Source organism: Stegastes partitus, unplaced genomic scaffold, assembly GCF_000690725.1.
Source record: "Stegastes partitus isolate 25-593 unplaced genomic scaffold, Stegastes_partitus-1.0.2 Scaffold30, whole genome shotgun sequence".
In the NCBI taxonomy this organism is placed as follows: Eukaryota; Metazoa; Chordata; class Actinopteri; family Pomacentridae; genus Stegastes; species Stegastes partitus.
In genome coordinates, this window is record NW_007577761.1 from 571,478 (window position 1) to 588,717 (window position 17,240).

General features: G+C 38.0%; 2 protein-coding genes across 5 annotated transcripts in view; one reads left to right on the top strand and one right to left on the bottom strand.

Moving 5' to 3' along the window:
* Positions 1-4,734, bottom strand: part of palld (palladin, cytoskeletal associated protein) — a 70,044-nt gene extending 65,310 nt beyond the window's left edge. For all 4 annotated transcript variants that reach the window (XM_008298969.1, XM_008298963.1, XM_008298954.1 and 1 more), the window contains exons 1-2: positions 4,585-4,734; positions 1,607-2,554 (exon numbers count right to left, since the gene is read on the bottom strand). In XM_008298969.1, coding sequence (XP_008297191.1) covers positions 1,607-2,553 — 947 coding nt within the window. In that variant the 5' untranslated portion in view covers position 2,554; positions 4,585-4,734. The remainder of the gene's footprint in view (positions 1-1,606; positions 2,555-4,584) is intronic.
* A 3,445-nt stretch (positions 4,735-8,179) lies between these two features.
* anapc4 (anaphase promoting complex subunit 4) lies at positions 8,180-16,709 on the top strand. Its single transcript, XM_008298981.1, has 28 exons — positions 8,180-8,444; positions 10,291-10,406; positions 10,488-10,593; positions 10,682-10,814; positions 10,905-10,979; positions 11,068-11,094; positions 11,203-11,247; positions 11,367-11,451; positions 12,108-12,215; positions 12,485-12,655; positions 12,734-12,798; positions 12,985-13,027; positions 13,157-13,233; positions 13,317-13,417; positions 13,493-13,544; positions 13,638-13,693; positions 13,842-13,888; positions 13,970-14,026; positions 14,121-14,177; positions 14,270-14,363; positions 14,542-14,639; positions 14,770-14,831; positions 14,917-14,955; positions 15,041-15,142; positions 15,250-15,327; positions 15,438-15,605; positions 16,001-16,124; positions 16,331-16,709. The coding sequence occupies exons 2-28, from the start codon at positions 10,299-10,301 to the stop codon at positions 16,568-16,570; spliced, it is 2,418 nt and encodes an 805-aa protein (XP_008297203.1). The 5' UTR covers positions 8,180-8,444; positions 10,291-10,298; the 3' UTR covers positions 16,571-16,709.
* Positions 16,710-17,240: the final 531 nt, after the last annotated feature.

A 17,240-nucleotide genomic window follows, 5' to 3' on the forward strand; every position in this document is an offset into this window, starting at 1 on the left:
ACCTGTCCAGGGTGTCCCCTGCCTTCACCCTAAGTCAGCTGGGATAGGCTCCAGTCCCCCCGCGACCCTAGTGAGGATTAAGCGGTGTATAGATAATGGATGATTCCAGACTCTTAATTTTTTCTCCTGAACTTTGACAGTAACTTGAATGTTTTTGGGTTGTGGACTAAACAAGATATTTAAGGATGTCATCCTGAGCTTTTTGAAACAGTAATTGACATTTTTCAAATAAGCAGAACAACCAGTCAAGTAACTGAGAAACTAATCCTCAAGAAAATAGTTGTATATTACAGTCTTGTTTTATGAATGTCAGACCTGTACCTGAATGAAATGCAAAAAAAAAAAAAATACCATTGCGATTATTTTTCACAGATATCATGACTGCAATGTTTTCTAATGGGAATAGTCATCCTTGTTCTTTCTTTTCCACTGAACAAAAAAATGTTAAAACAAAAAACGATTATGTGAGTTTTGCTGTTGTCTGTACCAAGCAAGCAAGTGTGTTCCATCTGGAGAATATGATTTGTAGTCAAATCTCTGTAGCACCACAATGTTTCATTCGTAATGGTGTTTTATGATATTTGACGTTTATCAAAAACAATTGTAGCTCCATCAATTTGGATGTGGCACTCAGCCATACTGTGATTTCAATCATATTTTGATTAATTGCTCAGCTTCAACCAGGAACAACTTTGTCAAACTGTCCTCTTAAATAAAATCAATGCTTTGCAGAATCAAGACAGAAGCCGTAACTCCTTAACATATTGCACCATGTTGCACCTAAAACAAGGTGTTTATATAAATGAGCTCTTTAGTTTCTGGACACCATTTACACAACAGCAGCCACCTTCACCTAAGCAGCACATTCAACAAATCAATCAAAGGAAATAAAAATTGTAATTCAACAGGTTTTGTTGGGATTTTCATGTTTTTCTGCACCTTGCCATACATCTTAAGTATATCAAAAGAAACAAAAATCATCTTGATAAAATTGAACAGTGTTCACTGTCGACCTAGAAGGAGGTGACTCTTGAGAGAAAATTTAAAATCATTATTCAGTTCATCAGCAATATGCACTCTGATTTGGGTCAGTGAATAAAAGAGGTTACCTTCTAACTGATGTTTCATAAACAACTTGCAAATTAAATAGTGAGTTAAAGTGATATTAATGGGCAACAAAATAAAACGACTCATAGAATAAACCAAGGAAAGTAAAGCAAAATTAACAAATCAAGTAAAAGAAAAATAAACGGAATAAGTGATTATTTAAAGTGGCTAAATGGAAAAAAATAATCATTTATTACATTTTGGATTCTCTTTCTACTGTTTTATGTTCACAGGAATAAGCAAAGTTTCAACTAAATCCATGTTGACATAGATTTTTCTGAGTTTCTTTCCCAAGTTATTTAAATAGAAAGGAGAGGAATAAAAAGAATATCAAATTGGAATTTTTACAAAACTCAGACAGTTTAAAATCTCTCCACTATATTGATTTATGATGACTGATGATCAAATATCTCATCATTACATGTTATTATATCAAACAGCAGGTATTGGTCAAATCCAAACCACACATTAAAGTCACATTAATCAGGTGAAATCCTACCTGACCAGAGGCAGTGGGTTTCCTCTCACTCTACATTCCAGTCGGATGGGGGTTCCCTCTGCTACCTCCTGACTCTTCAGCTTCTGGAGGAAGCGAGGAGGTGACAGGGGTCCTGCTGCTGTTGGAGCTCCAGAGTGTTGGTACCTCACTGAAGCTGCGACTCCCACCGGACCTCCAGGCTGAGGGCCCGTCTCCGGCTGGCTATACTGAGCTTCCTCCTGCTGGCTGGGAGGCAGAGAGGGAGCAGAGGCTGAGCCCTGAGGGACCGGCCGCTGGCTTCTGGGAGACAGATAACCGCTATCAGGAGATGAAGAATCCTCCTCCACCTGCTGCTCCAAGTGAGCTGCACCTTTGAAGATGGATGACAGCTCCTCAATAAACGTGGCCGCTCGGCTGCAGAACTCTGTGGCTGAAGCCACCCGGTCGTTCAGCTCCAGGCCTTCGTGAAGTAGCCTGGGTTTGTCCTGCTTATACACCGGCTGTAAGGGTTTGTGACGGACGACTTTCTCAGAGGACGGAGCCTCACTGGACACTTTGACTGCTGCATTGTCATCCGGGCAGGGGGCTTTGGTCTGGTGGTGTAGGTTTGGGCTCGTGTTGAGGTTTTCAGTAGTCTGGGGGGGCACAGGAAGGGAGGGGACGGATTGGAGAGCCTGCTCCGGTTGGGAAGGATTAGAGGGTCTTGGGTCTCCAGATTCACATTTGTCACCAAAGGCCTCCCGGGCCAGGTCCAGGCTACGGTTAATCTCATCCGCGCTCAAGAAGGCAGTAAGATCTGCAAAGTCTCCATCTCCAGAATCCAGCTCTGGCGCCGAGTCCAGGTAGAGCTCTCCATCAGAGGAGGCCTCCGAAAACACACCTCCGTCGCCCTCCAAAGTCCCGCCTGCTGCCGGGTCCTTCTGCAGCAGAGAGATGGGGAGTGGCTGATTCCAACTCCCGTCCTGCATCCTGAAATAAACATCAAAGCTCGTTACTCAACCATTACACGCTTTCATACTGCAGATGATACAGTTTATACTATACATGAGACACATCAGTGAAAAGGAAAATGACAGACAGAGGAGAAGTCAGATTTAAAATATAGACTTTCCAGGACTGTGTCAGTTGCTCTCACAGCCATAGCTGTCAGGATGACTCAGGCCTGTGTTGTCTGGACACAGTTGGTGGGTATTAGCACTGAGGTCACAGTGGACATGACTGGCATTTCTTACTCGCTTTGTTTCTGTCAGGACATTTTGCCCCATCACTGTTCTTTGTTGTACTTTCCTCACGTGTTTTCATCCACGTAAACTGAGGTTAAGGTTGGACAATAATTAGGGCTGGAATTAACAACTGTGTTTATTTGAAATTGTTTCTTTTTTGAGTAGTTATTTAAGTTTTCTTTCTTCTTTAAAATGGCAAGAAAAGCTCAAATAAATGCCAATATTATTATCAGTGTCCAAGGTTCATGGGTGTAGGCTTCATTTGATAACTTTTTAGAGCATCAGCACTGTTAATTAATTCATTTTTTACTAATGTCTGCCTTTTCTGCATTGAGTTAGGGTAGAAATGTCTTTCAAACCAAATTCAGGCAATTGAAAAGAAAAGGGAATATACATGCATCTAATAACATTTTCCACAGTAGGTTCAGTGGTTGGATGAGCTCATAATTCATATTTTGAGAATGATTGATTGAGAATGAAAATGAATCAAAACATCAACTGATCCTTCTGGCAGTGATACAAACATTACAGGGAGAGTAGAGCAGCAGTTGCATCAATCATGAGATGTTATTCAAACGGCTGTTGACAACAACATACATATCATATAACAATTGTTTTTCCAGGTAATTGTTGTAAAATATGCATTCACTTTTGAATTTACAATGTCCATGTGTCAATATCATCCATAAGATGGTTTAACTTTATTGTAGGGACAAATGAAGAGAGGCAAAGGGGATGACATCCAACAAGGTACAAGCTGCGTGTGTGTACTATATCGAATAAGCCACTATGTCACCCCTGAATAACAACATTTTATCAGCAAAGGTCGTGCCATTTTGTAAAAAAAGTGATTGACCAAGCAATGGGAAGTCTTAATAAACCATAATCCAAAAATCAGGATGCACTCAGAAGTCCATATGCTTCAATTTATACCACCTCATGCACCCCTACATTTGACTTTACTGTACACATAACATGAGTCTCACAACTAGAATCAAATGTAAAGCAGATCACACTGAAACTAAAAACTAAAAACTTTATGTTTCTTTAGCTCTATTCTTTTCAGAAATAGTCTCTTTGTGTATATTATGTTGTGAAACTGTTGATGTAGATACACATATGACGCAGTGTGACACTCAGCGCCTCATGGCGTCCTGAAGACCAGCTGTTGTTATTTTTAATCCCCTGGGCTATGTTTCACAGGAACCCCACCCTCCCCGAGCACAGGAGAGAGGTCGCTACCTTTAAGCATACTGACAGGTATGACTGGAGTTGCACAAAAATACACTGACGGTTCAAGCAAACGAATAAACCCAGACAATGTTCCTTGAGCGTTCTGCTATCTGAAGGGAACAATGACAACTGCACAGAGCTGATTAAATATGAATGTGGAAAATTTAAGACTGATTGACAAAATGTTGACAACTGCCAGCGCGGTTAAAGTTTCCACTGCTCTTTGTCTTTCCTTGATGTGTAGATAGTGTCTTATTGTGTTAATTTAAATACATACAGAGGCTTTTACATTCATTTTAGTTGTCATATTAATGCAAGCAAATTCTACACAATGAAAATTAATAAAAATGTCCTTACAAAACAAGACAGAGAAGATGTAACACATTTGAATTTGAGTAAATAAACTGTTTATACATATATATTATGTTAAAACACAAGTACTGTTACTGTAGCTGTTACATTAGGTGATTTAGGTCAGAGCATTATAAACAATTATAAACCAAACCATTTGATAAGGATGACTGAAAACAGAGCAAACCCTACCTTCAAGTGCACTGTTTATCCAAAAGCTCTCTCCTGTTTTTGTGCTTCCAGGTTTGTCTTGTTTAAGTGAGAAAGAGCTAAAAAGAAGCTTCTCTTTCCAGAAGAGCAGCCTTATTGGTCAGACGGGCGGCAGGATCTCTCAGGTTCAGGGTCCAATTGCGTACTGCCTCTGCAGTGGCCTGCTGTCCCATCTGTCCCGGCCCCTGACTGCTCACTGTGTGGGGCTATATTTGGCCCCGGGCTCAGGTTTCACAGCCAGAAAACTGGCGAGAAGAGAGAGTGTTGAGGTAGTCCTGGGGAACAGAAGGTGGCGGTGACATTTTTATACCAAGCTGGTATTTGTTAATTAAACACTGTAAACACAGGCTGTTGGAATAATTCACACTACACACATTATGCTCTTATAAGTCTGTGTAAATGAGCCTTGAGTAACATTAAGGGAATCTCCATCTGCACACTTACAACCACAGATCAAAGTTATGAAGATATATAGTCGACATCCTGCTGAGTTTGTAAGTCACTCATCAGCCAGGTCATGATTTGTTTAGTTAAGATGTGAAATGACAGCAGCTCGTTAGTGTTCCCACTGTGTCCAGCTGAGTTGACCCCGTGACCCCAGACCACCCACATCTGTTTTACCTAAAGCTATCTAAAATAGGTGCCGGGAGGATTTAGCATAAACTGGTGCTGAGTTCAAGTTTCAGCACCAACTTGGTCAAGGTCAATGCTGCACAGAGGTCTGACACAGACACTTTCTAACCTTCTGCCCAACAAACAACTCCAGCGTTCCTGGTTGAGGTGCACCGCAGTGAGATGGTTCAGATAAGGCCAAAACAGTGGGTTAGAAAGACACAGGCAGTTGAGACTCATGCAGCCTCACTTGGTCTATTTCTGGGCCACTATCACATTTTGTGCTCTCAGAGCTATTCTGGTTCTTCATCAATCTACTGATTACAGTTAAGTGCCAGTGATAAGTCCGGAAGGAATTTCCACTGTAATAACTATCTACAGAGCACACACCAGCTCATGCATGATCTTAAATTCTACTTGCTTGTCTGCTTTCCTCGAGCAGAAGTAACTGTGCATCAGGTATCATTTGAAAATAGCTGCTTTATTTAGTGGTGACTTCTACATATAACCTACAGACTTGTATCTGTTTGTGGTCCGTGTAAGAATAGTACTGGACCATTTCCAGCGTTACTTTATACCATATGTGCACACAACAACACAAGTCCTTCCATCACAGAATATACTTACTGTATTTTACATAGTATGACCAGGCACCGGTATTATTTTGTCATTCCTTTAATTAGTAGTACATCTCATAGTGTCTACAATATCTTGGAACTGAAGGCCTGGGACTTCTACATAATGTACAAATATAAATATTAAATAAACTGTCTCATATAGTGAGGTAAATACCACAAAAATCCCAACAAATCTACAATAAATCATCTTTACAGTTAGCTACTGTAATGTATGTTGCATTTATTGCATAACATTGTATGTTGTTTACAGTAATTAACAGTAATTTTTAGAAATTGCTGTAATTTACTATTAATTAGCAGTGGTACCACTGAAATTAACCAACATGACATCAATGTGCTGCACAAATAAGGAACTTATCTCTAAGGTCAACACACTGATTCAGAAAGTGCAGGTTCTGTATGGAAATATAAAAAATCTTCTTGTTTTCTTCTTCTCATATTTCTCATCACTGAACCTACTGAAGCCAAACCAGCATACTTTTCCAGCATTTTAAAGTGAGGCCATTTCTGTTCTATTGAGAAAGTAACTCGATTGCATTTTTTATTTTTTTTGTGAAGTAATCATCTATTTTAGTAAATGTTACATATTCAACATGTTTATATAACAAATGCCATATAATAGTTGTTGTATGGTATTCTTATTCTTTAATCTATATTGTTCATTTGTAATTAAAGTAAACAGAAAAAGAAACAACTTTAATTTACATTACACTTTACATGCTGTACTCACATTTAAACATGTTATGAATTTATGTATTACCTGTGTTTAGGTCTGAGTATGTCATGTCTAAGAGTCTTAGAGGTTGAGGCTGTTTTTATTTTCTTATCTGAAAGAAATGCTGCGCCAAAAAAAAGTCAAAAAGTGCACAAACGCACCACAAGTGTGTGGGCAATATGATGCACCTCTGAAGACTTTTGACTTTTTAAGTTCATGAAAAGGCTTTGAGAAAGTTGTCTATTTTTGTTTTTGTTTTTGAGCAAAACAGTTTGCTTCAATCTTTAATAGTTCACAGCTTTTTTTTTTTTTACACATTTTTGTTCTTTAGGATCTTTGTTGCAACACATTTACTTTAACACAAGTCTCAGCAATAACTAGATTTACATCAATACAGAAAGTATTGCGTTGGAGATATAATTATAGCACATGGCATCCAAAACTGATTTATTCAGAAGTAACTTGATGCAACATGCATAGTCTTGCAGTCACAACTGGAGGGTAATGACCATAATATCATACCAAAGTGAATGCTTTTTTTGGGGCTCGTTTGCATTTGTCTGTACAATACTAACATTTAGCCAGCAGGTATTACAGTTTTGACTTCTCATTTGTTTCCAAAAGACAACTATAATACAGGACAAAAAAGTAAGTCAAATGAAGTCAGTTTAAAAAAAAAAAAAGAATAGTACATTTAAATGCAACAAAAACATTGACTAAAGTTTTGCACAGCGTAAGACAAATAAAACTATCAAACATATGAAAAACTAGTCAATTAAAAACCATAGAATAATAAAACCATTACAACATAATGACCCTAATCATTCCATGATAAATTACAAGGGCAGTTGTTAGTACAGAACACCCAGACAGAAATGAAAATAGCATCAAAACTATGCTCATACAATATGCAAATAAATAATTATATATTATTTATTATTTAGATACATGTTGTGATGTAAGTCATTATTTTAGTGGGAGTAGTATTTTTTTTACTTTTACATCTGTGTTCCTCTAGAAAACAATGCTTCATTTATACGGTGTGTTGTAGCACATTTTACCTTTATTTTAAAATTGCAGCTCCTGTGATTTGGACATTACACTAATTGCGTTTTCTGTAATATTTTAATTTAAATAATGAGCCTTAATATACAACATATAATTATATCAGGTAAATATTATATACAATTGTTGTTCTGTGGTCATGATATGTAGGAATCTACAGAATTAACATACTAATCATAGTCATTTTTTGGGGAAAAAAAAAAAGTTTTAGCTCTACTGTCAAGACATGTTCGAATTATTGTGTTTTGACCAATGTTTAGGAAACAACTGCGTTTTGAAATTACAAATTACAAATTTCATTTTGAGTTTTGTATTTTTATAGCATCACAATGCATTTTGATTATTCTAGACTGGAAAAAGCAAGCGAGTGACATTGTGTTTTATTTGGAATTTTAAATCTGGTACTGAAGTTGGGGACATGAGGGAGCTAAAACGTAATTTTTTACACTTTTTGTATCGTAGCAACTCACCTTGACAGTATTGTCGGCATTTACGAATCGCGTTTTCTTCTGAGCATGTTTGTCCCTTTGCGCCACTCGTTGCTTCACTCTGATTGGTCAACTGGAAAATATGGCGGTGTCCGCGTAGTTGTGAAAACACCAGGAAGAAAACTTAAAATAAGAGTATAGCAGCCAGAGTTGAGCCTGCTGCGGATTGAAGCAATTCATATTTCGCTTTTTTTTTTTTTAATCCGGCAACGTAAATAATATCCATGTGTTTGTCTCTGCATTAGCTTCGCCTGCTAGCTAACTAGCCTGCTAGCATCGCATCTTCTCACTGAACAGAAGTTACTCATCTGTCAAATCTGACCGGTGAGTAAGATCCAGTTTATAAGCACCTAATGTTAGTTTAGCTTTAGGTCATGGCTAAAGTTTCCGTCTGTAGCCTTGTCAGGAATGTCTTTTCATATTTCTGCGTGATGGTGCAGCTGACTATGTTTAACTGGGAGCTTGAGGTTTCACAGAAATGGCAGCAAACAGTAAATAAATGACTCTATCTTCGTCGGATTTTGTTCTTCGTAACCCCGTGATATCTGCATTCAATGTGGTCTTGTGCACGTGTTATCTACATGCTCATCGTATATTACAGCAGACGTGAGTACACCTCTGTGCAAATTCACGTGTTTGTGAAATGATTCGGAGTCGTATCACCTTACAGTAAATACGTCACTTCTAAGTTGGGTACTAGGCTATTTGCTTTCCTGTAAAATGAAGAACGAACAGTTGTTGATTTACTATATTAAAATTACAGCCCCCACAACAGGAATTCAGTGCAACAAAAGCTGAAACACCTGTTTAATACTTTGTGTGTTTATTTTTGATGACAGTTTTAATCATCTTCTGTATGCTGATACTAATGTTGTACTTGTTCTGCCATTCTTCAGAAACATTTGTCTGATTAAAATCAGGCAATATATTTCACCAGTTCATCGTTTTTGCTTTTTTCTTGCTTAGAAACTCTTGTGTGAAATTGGCAGTGTGCTTTGGATCATTACCATGCTGGAATATTCCTTTTTTGCCAAAGTTCTGAAGACTGAGAGATGGAGTTATCTTGTCAGACAGTATTTTGGTACATCCACAGGAATTCGTGGTGTCATCTATGAATGTGATTTCCCCACCACACTTTTACACTCATGCAGCCCTATATCGTCACACTACCACATCTGTGCTTTGCTGTCAGGACTATGTCTTCACTGTGGTAGTCCTGAGCAAGTGCAAACATGCTGCACCCCATCTGAGCCAGGAAAAAAAGAAAGAAATGTATCTTGATCTCATTTCACCAAAGAATGTGCTCCATCAGGTTTTTTTTTTTTTTTTTTTTTTTTGAGCAGCAACAGTTAATCGAATAATTGATCAGCAGTCAGCTAATAAATTTGTTTTTGAACTATTTTGATAACCAATTAGTTGCTCTGAGTAATTTTTCAAAAAAATAAAAGCCTACATTCTCTTGTTCCAACTTCTTAAATGTGAATACTTTCTGGTTTCTTTCCTATGACAGTAAACTGAATATCTTTGGTTTCTGGAGAAACCAAGACTTTTGTGGATGTCATCTTGGGCTTTTGAAAACACAAATCAGCATTATTCTATGCCATGCAATAATTATTTCAGTCAAAGATTAATATTATTCTTGCCAATAATTGGGTAGTTTTTTTTTAAATCAACTTTTTCAATAAATAGGGGCAAAAATCATATATATATATTTTTGCTATAAATCATGTTGTCTAGGGATCAGGGAACATGCTTGTTTGTGAGAGACTGCACCAAAAATCACATAATAATTTTTATATTTTTTTCAGTGGAAAAGAAATGAAATAAATTCACCATTCCTACTGAAACCATGACCCATATCACAGTATCTGTGATTATATATATATATACACACACACACACACACACACACACACACACGTCAAATAGCCCTTATAGATTACTAATTATTTTTTTGTTGGTCCCCTGATTAATTGATAGACTCATTATTTCTGTTGTAAAACAAGTAAAACATTTAAAACAACAAATGCAGCAGCTCTACTGCAGTGACACAAGCACTGCTATTCTTTCTTACAACAAAGAGTAAACTAAATTTTTAGCAGGATCGCTTTTGTTGTAATATTGAATTGCTATGAAACTAAGCTTCATTTGTCCTCTTATCATTTTTCAGCCCACAACATGCCTGCCTTCCGGCAAGTGGGAGAGAAACAACTTCCTAACCCTGTACTGTGTATGGCATGGTCTCCCAAGAGGGATCTGATTGCTTTGGCCAACACAACTGGAGAAGTAGGCCTAAAATCCTCATTCTGAAACAACATGTCTCTGGATCTTTTATGTTTTTTGTAATGTTATGACTTATGTCCATAGTTGCTGCTGCATCGCTTGGCTAGTTTCCAGCGTGTTTGGAGCTTACCACCCAGTGAGTATACTGGGAAGGAGATCACTGCACTTGCCTGGAGACCAGATGGCAAAAGTAAGAAGGAAAGACTGTGAACATCTCTCATAGTTTATAGTCATCTGCTTGTTGGCTGTTATACTTATGTTGTCTCATTAATCCCCAGTATTGGCCTTCAGCCTTGGAGACACCAAGCAGGTGGTCCTGTGTGGTGTTGAGAAAGCAGAGATCCTCCACGTGTTTCCGATGCAGAGTCCTGTAACCTGCATGCACTGGATGGAGGTGATGGAGGAGAGCAGGTATGCATGAAGCTCAGGAATCCAACTAACAGTAGAGATGGTGTTTAACGGTCAAGACTAACTGGAATGATTGTTTTTGATGTGTTTTAGTGCGCTCAGCTCCTTTTACAACTCAGAGGATGAATCCAAACTCTTTCTCCCCAAACTACCAACACTTCCCAAGAGGTAGCAAATTAATTAATTGTACATCACCTTATAAAATGACAGCTCCCTGCTTGAATGAATAACATTTGTCCAAACTTTTGTTTTCTAGCTATAGCACAACTTCAAAGATCTTCAGGTCAGACAGCAGTTTACTCACTAATTCATTAGTCCTGCATCAGTTATTTAATGTATGCTTTGGTGGTTTTTGCTAGCAGCTGATTGTATTTATCTGTCTGTGTCACAGTGAGGAAAAGTCTGATGAGATACTCAATCTCCTGGGAGAAGTCAGGTAAATGTATGCTTATTGTTTAAGAAATGCACAAAAATGCAATGAGTGTTTATCGTGGATTAATCTCTTTTTAAGTTGCGCTGAAAAGGTTTTCACCACCGCATGTTGTTTCCACACAGACTGAACGTACTTGTTCTTGGAGGAGATGCTGGCTTTGTGGAGCTTTATGCCTATGGGATGTACAAGATTGCCACTCTAGGAGGGGTACGGCTGTTTTGTCTTTTACATCTTCTGAAAGGCTTCGTCTGTACTGATATATTATTACATATATTTATATTTGCAGTATATCCAGCAAAAATGTATTCAAAGTAGTGAAATGTATCACATCAAACAACAGAACTCAACATAAATTTGATTATACAACACCTTTTAAATATTATAAGTTAGACAAAAGTCTTCTCCAGGCTTTTACTGGTTCAGAATGAGCCTTTGGAGGTGACCATGCATGACACTAGGTATGATCAGGCTATACAGTAAAGGCAATGAATGTATGTTACCTTATTTGACAGCAATCTAGGAAATGTTCAGTTTTTTTCTGTCAACAAATGTCTATTATGCGTGAGTAAATAAAAGTCTGTAAATTTAATTGCTATTTTTACTCTCAATTTCTATCATTTTAGCACTGGTAATTTTTTTGGAGCTGGATTGAACGTTTTTCTTCTATGCAAGAAAAATGCTCAAATGTAATCATTTTTAAGTAAATACAGAACAACTACACCAGTAAAATAAAAATGTCAACACTTGAAAGATCTTAAAAATGACAACTAGTGCAAAATTAGATGCCACAAACTAATATCTAAAGTGCACAACTATATACTGTGTTTAAACTTTTGTTACCCGAATTGTACAACACTCTGCAGGTTTCAGGAACGTGTCGCAGCCTCAGTCTGTCAAGTGACCTCAAGTCACTGTCCATCATCACAGAGGTCAGGTCTGCTGATAACAACCCAGAGATCTGCTACATCCAGGTGAGATATCAATGAACTTTATGATAAACTTTATTCATGCAGCACCTTAGAAAAAAGTTACAAATCGCTTTACAATAAAATAAAAGCAATAAGAGCCAAAAAGTAAGATATAAACAAGATAATATAATTCAAGTGCACACAACGGTTATCAGTAGTTTAGAAGTTTAGAAAAAAACATAATACAAAAGTCATTTCTTACCTCCTGACCTCATCTCTGCTCCAACCTGCGTTTTTCTGCGCTCATTTTAACTGTCGTCTTCGTCCTAAAGTTGGACACCGGCTTGTTGTCAGACTGTCTGCCTGAGGTCACCAGGATGGCACGCAAGTTCACCCACATCTCCACCCTGCTGCAGTACCTGCACCTGTCACTCACCTGCATGTGTGAGGCGTGGGAGGACATCCTCATGCAGATGGATCTTCGACTCACTAAGTTTGTTCAGGTTTGTGGTTTTGACTTATTGCCTAAACTGGTTAAAACGAGAGAACACCACCTCATGCTTTGCTTCCTGTCTTTGCAGGAAAAGAACACAAGCACTCAAGTTCAGGATGAATTTCTGGAGCTTCTGCTGTGGGGACAATCTAGGTGGGAAAAGATGACGGCATTTCTATTATTTTGGTTTGCACATTATCATGTTGCAATGTCTGGGGTGTCCTGTAGATGGCAGCAACATGTCTTGAGCTAGTTGAGCTGCTGTTTGTTGTTTGCTGTAACTTTGTGGTAAATCATGCAACACTTGTAATTTTCTTGCCATTGGCTCTCTGTTTTCAGCCCTGAACTACAGGCTCTTCTCATGAACCAGCTGACTGTCAAGGTCAGGAGAAGTTCAACTACAATTTCCTTCTCAAGATTTTTCTTTTTAGACAAATTGTGTTGTTGTAGACCAAATGCATTCGGTGGTAAAGCTGAAAATCACTTCTTATTTATTTCATTTCCATCGTAGGGCCTGAAGAAGCTCGGTCAGTCCATTGAATCATCTTACTCCAGTATCCAGAAGTTGGTGATCAGCCACCTGCAGAGGTAGCTTGTCTTTTACTTCTTATCAATGCTCCCTGCTGCATGACTGTTTGTCATTTAATACGTGTCTCTTTTGCTGACTGCAGTGGCTCTGAGGCTCTACTGTATCACCTCAGTGAAGTGAAAGGAATGTCTCTGTGGAAGCAAAAGTTCGAGCCCCTTGGTTTGGATTCAGCAGCAATAGAAGGTATAATTTCAAACATGTACAATGATCAAAGTTAAGCTTTTTACATGAATAATCATGTGTGTTTTGTGTTTTCAGGTGCCATCACAGCTGTGGGTTCCTTTTCTCTCAAAGCTAATGAACTTCTGCAGTAAGTTCATGATCATAAACATGAATCATTTCTTTGAAAACTGTTTGTGCTCCACTTTTTTCCCAATTTTACTACTTTTATATTGTCATTTAGGGTGATTGACAAGAGCATGAAAAACTTTAAAGCCTTTTTTCGGTGGCTTTATGTAGGTAAGAATGAAAATGACTTGTTAATCCTGATAAATATATTCGTCATTCCTGTGCTTATATGTAATTTGAAATGCAGAAGTGAGCAAGATTCCAAGCATAAAGTTTTAATTACTTTTTTCATGTTCGGCTCTGTTTTATTTTGCCACAGCTATGCTGAGAATGTGTGAGGAGCATGTACCACCAGAACTAAACAAGGTGAGTTTTGTTACAGAGATTTGTGATTTTTAGTGTTCCTGAAATTATTTTACAATTTTAACGAGTTGTTTAATCCCTTAGATGACTCAGAAGGACATTGCTTTTGTTGCTGACTTCTTATCTGAGCATTTTAGTGAGGTGAGATCAACATAATGACATTTAGACAATGTAAGGAACTTGTTACCATGTGTGTAGAGTTTTACAAATTTGCTTTTGCTTTGTGGTTTAATAGAACGAGGAGCTCTTTGATCGCAAAGGGAAGTACTTCAATGTAGAACGAGTGGGTCAGGTAAGTGGTTTTGACTGCGCAGCATCAAGTGTTTTTGAATGGAAACGCTGTATAATAACACACTGGTTTGTCTTTCACATGGACACTTTCAGTACTTAAAGGACGAGGACGAGGACCTTGTGTCTCCACCCAACACAAAAGGAAACCAGTGGCTGAGGTTTTTACAGGAGAGCTCACACCTGAAAGGTGCACTGTGATCTTGACTTTAGAAGTTCATAAAAGAAATTATTATTGATGTTATAAATCAGTTGTGTACTTTGGATTGAGGTTAAATGGTTTGTTTGGTGAGTTACTTGATCGCAGTTTCTATAAATGTTGATTAATTACTGTATTAACTGATTGAATATTTCATTGGTTTATTTAGAGAGCCCTTTGCTGTTTCCTTCATTTCCCCAAAAGTCTTTGCACTTCGTCAAGAGGATGATGGAGAATGTGATTGAGCATTGTCTACAGAATCCTGCAGTGAGTTTAGTGTGCCGTTGATTTTCTCTTTCTATCCTGCACAGTCAAGCATTCAGTTGCAAATGTCAGGGCTGCTGAGAGTCTGATCACATCTCCTCTTTATTCATTATTTTATGTTATTTGTGTGCAGGAAGTCATTGGGAAATCAGTCAAACAGGCCCTCTTTTTGCCGCTGTACACCGTTCCAGAGAGGTATAATCTCAAGTGTTGGCTAATAGTCACTATTGCTTTAAATGTGATGTAGTTACTGTAATTAAAGTTGTACTTATTTCTTTAGCTCAGAAAACACGCCCCGACTTTTTGAACTTCCATCCTTGTAAGTATGTGTAGACATTACAGTTTTATATCTGTGATGGCACGATAGGGTTTTGTATTAATGATATTTCTTGGTCCTCCTACAGGTGGAATGACAAAAAAGCCAAACTGCACTATGTTGTGTTCTGCATGCCAGAGATTTCACCCTGTAAGCTCTACGTGTTACGGAAAGGAACAGACCCAAACAGGTACATTCCTGGGAGTGTAGGTGTTCTGTTTGTATGAATTTCTTTGGATATTTTATTATTTAGTTTGTGTTTATAACCAATTTTTTTATTTATTTATTTTTTTGCAGACACATCCCAAACAGTGTCATGTCCATCGACCTCAGACACCATCTTGACAACGCAGACAATGACGATGCTGCAGCCCAGTGAGTCTCGCTTACGTCTTTCTTTTAACAGACACACGTAAATGCAGAGAAAGACCTCAGGTTGTAAAGGTGTTGTTTGAACCGTGATTCACCCTGAGTTCTGTTTCCAGGTCTCATTATGTGTACAGCTGCCTAGATGCTCGTTTCTATGACGATGAAATGCTAACTGTGGTCTTGCGAGGATCAGAAGAACAGAACAGTTGGCGTGTCCTGGCTCAGCTCCCTCTCGCTTCCAGCCTAAACTGTGAAACTGAATTCAACTGGGAGCCAAACCTGAGGTGTGTATTTATACATCATTTGGATTATCTTACTTCAGTAACTTTAATTCTCTTTCTAAGGTCTAAAACAGAAACATTGAGCTTGTTTCACAGCCAGGGAAAAGATGATATTCAATGTGATCTCTTGTTTTATGGTTTATTCTAATAAACTCCTGATGAGTTATAAATAAATACAAACAAATAACAAATATGTATTTTACATTCCATTTGTTCAATGCAGGAATTCTGTACACATCACCTTTATTTCCAGAATCTAAAATATTATTTCATTACCAAGAAAAGTATTTTCCTATTATTTGAAAATGCAGCACAATGTTAGTGTTTTGTGGCATTATGTAAAGACTAAAGATTATGTAATGGCTTTAACGTAGTGCGTATGTTACCGGTATCGTCAGGTTGGACCAGCAGACCAGTGCCATCCCGTGCCATGATCTGGTGTTGGGGAATCAGTGGCGTGAACTGGAAAATATGAAGGCTCAGTTTGTTGCTGTCAATGGAATACGCAAAGTGGCGTGCGTGGTACGTTAACTTTACACTAACACTTCACATCAAATGTAGTGTATGGGGGATTTTAGTTCGGGATATTATGTGTGAATGAATTGCACTGCGATGCTACTATATTTGCTTTAGTGATCAATAAGGTCAGATGATCCCTTTTTCAATCTTGCCAGTGAATGAATGCTGTGAACTACAGCCAAACATTTACTTTTTTCCTCTCCTGGCAGCTAAGTGCCAATCTGAGGCACATACGTGTTTTCGAGATGGATGTAGAAGATGAGGATGACGAGGGAGCTGACTCACAGAATGCCAGCGCTGACCAGGATGGACTGGACACCACCATGACCAGCCAGGGACAGGGAGAGGGGAGTTTGGAGGCTGAAGGTGAAGCTGGAGAGCAGGGAGGAGATGGATTTCAAAAACCTAAGGAGCAGCTGGAGTCTGAGGAAGCTGTGGAACTCTCCTGAGACTGAGACAACAACAAGATGCATTAAAATAAAGACTCAGATCCACATTTTGTTTGTTACAAAAGTTTTTTGTTTGTTTGATTTTTTACCCCATTTTGGAACAAATGTGTATTAAAATAAAGATATTTGTTTAAGTTGATGATTTTGTAATTCACTCTTTTATCTTGAATGTTTTTTTTTGTGGGGCTGAACAACTAATTAAAATTTTATCAAAATCATCAAAACATACTGAACTGAACAGTAGAAACCCAAAAAATATCGTATTGCAATTATTTTTGACAGATATTGTAACATTGTGCAATATCGGTCCCAATATTAGAGGGAATGCACGTTTTTCACTGAAAAAAAGTGAAAATGATGCAGACCAAAACATTCATGCGCCTATATGTTTAGAAAATATGAATTGCAAAGCAGGGCATCTCTGTAGCACCACAGTGCTTCATTACTGATGGTATTTTGTGACATGTTTTACCATTTATCAATAAGAAATTGCAGCTCTTTAGATTTGGTTGTTGCATTTGACCATACTGTGATTTTGATAATAATTGGAATAATTGCACAGCCAACATAGCATTACCTTTAAGGCGCTATAGAGATACCTTAGCCTACAAATCATATTTGGCAGAAATAAGGAAATATGCAACATGTCAGTTAATGCTTTATTTTTTTT

What these genes read in the sequence shown, in the direction of transcription:
- anapc4 (XM_008298981.1), top strand. Translation starts at nt 10,299, where the DNA reads ATGCCTGCCTTCCGGCAAGTGGGAGAGAAACAACTTCCTAACCCTGTA. An exon ending in TTTTCGGTGGCTTTATGTAG is followed by an intron (nt 13,694 to 13,841) that starts GTAAGAATGAAA and finishes ATTTTGCCACAG; the next exon opens with CTATGCTGAGAATGTGTGAG. An exon ending in AATGACGATGCTGCAGCCCA is followed by an intron (nt 15,328 to 15,437) that starts GTGAGTCTCGCT and finishes TTCTGTTTCCAG; the next exon opens with GTCTCATTATGTGTACAGCT.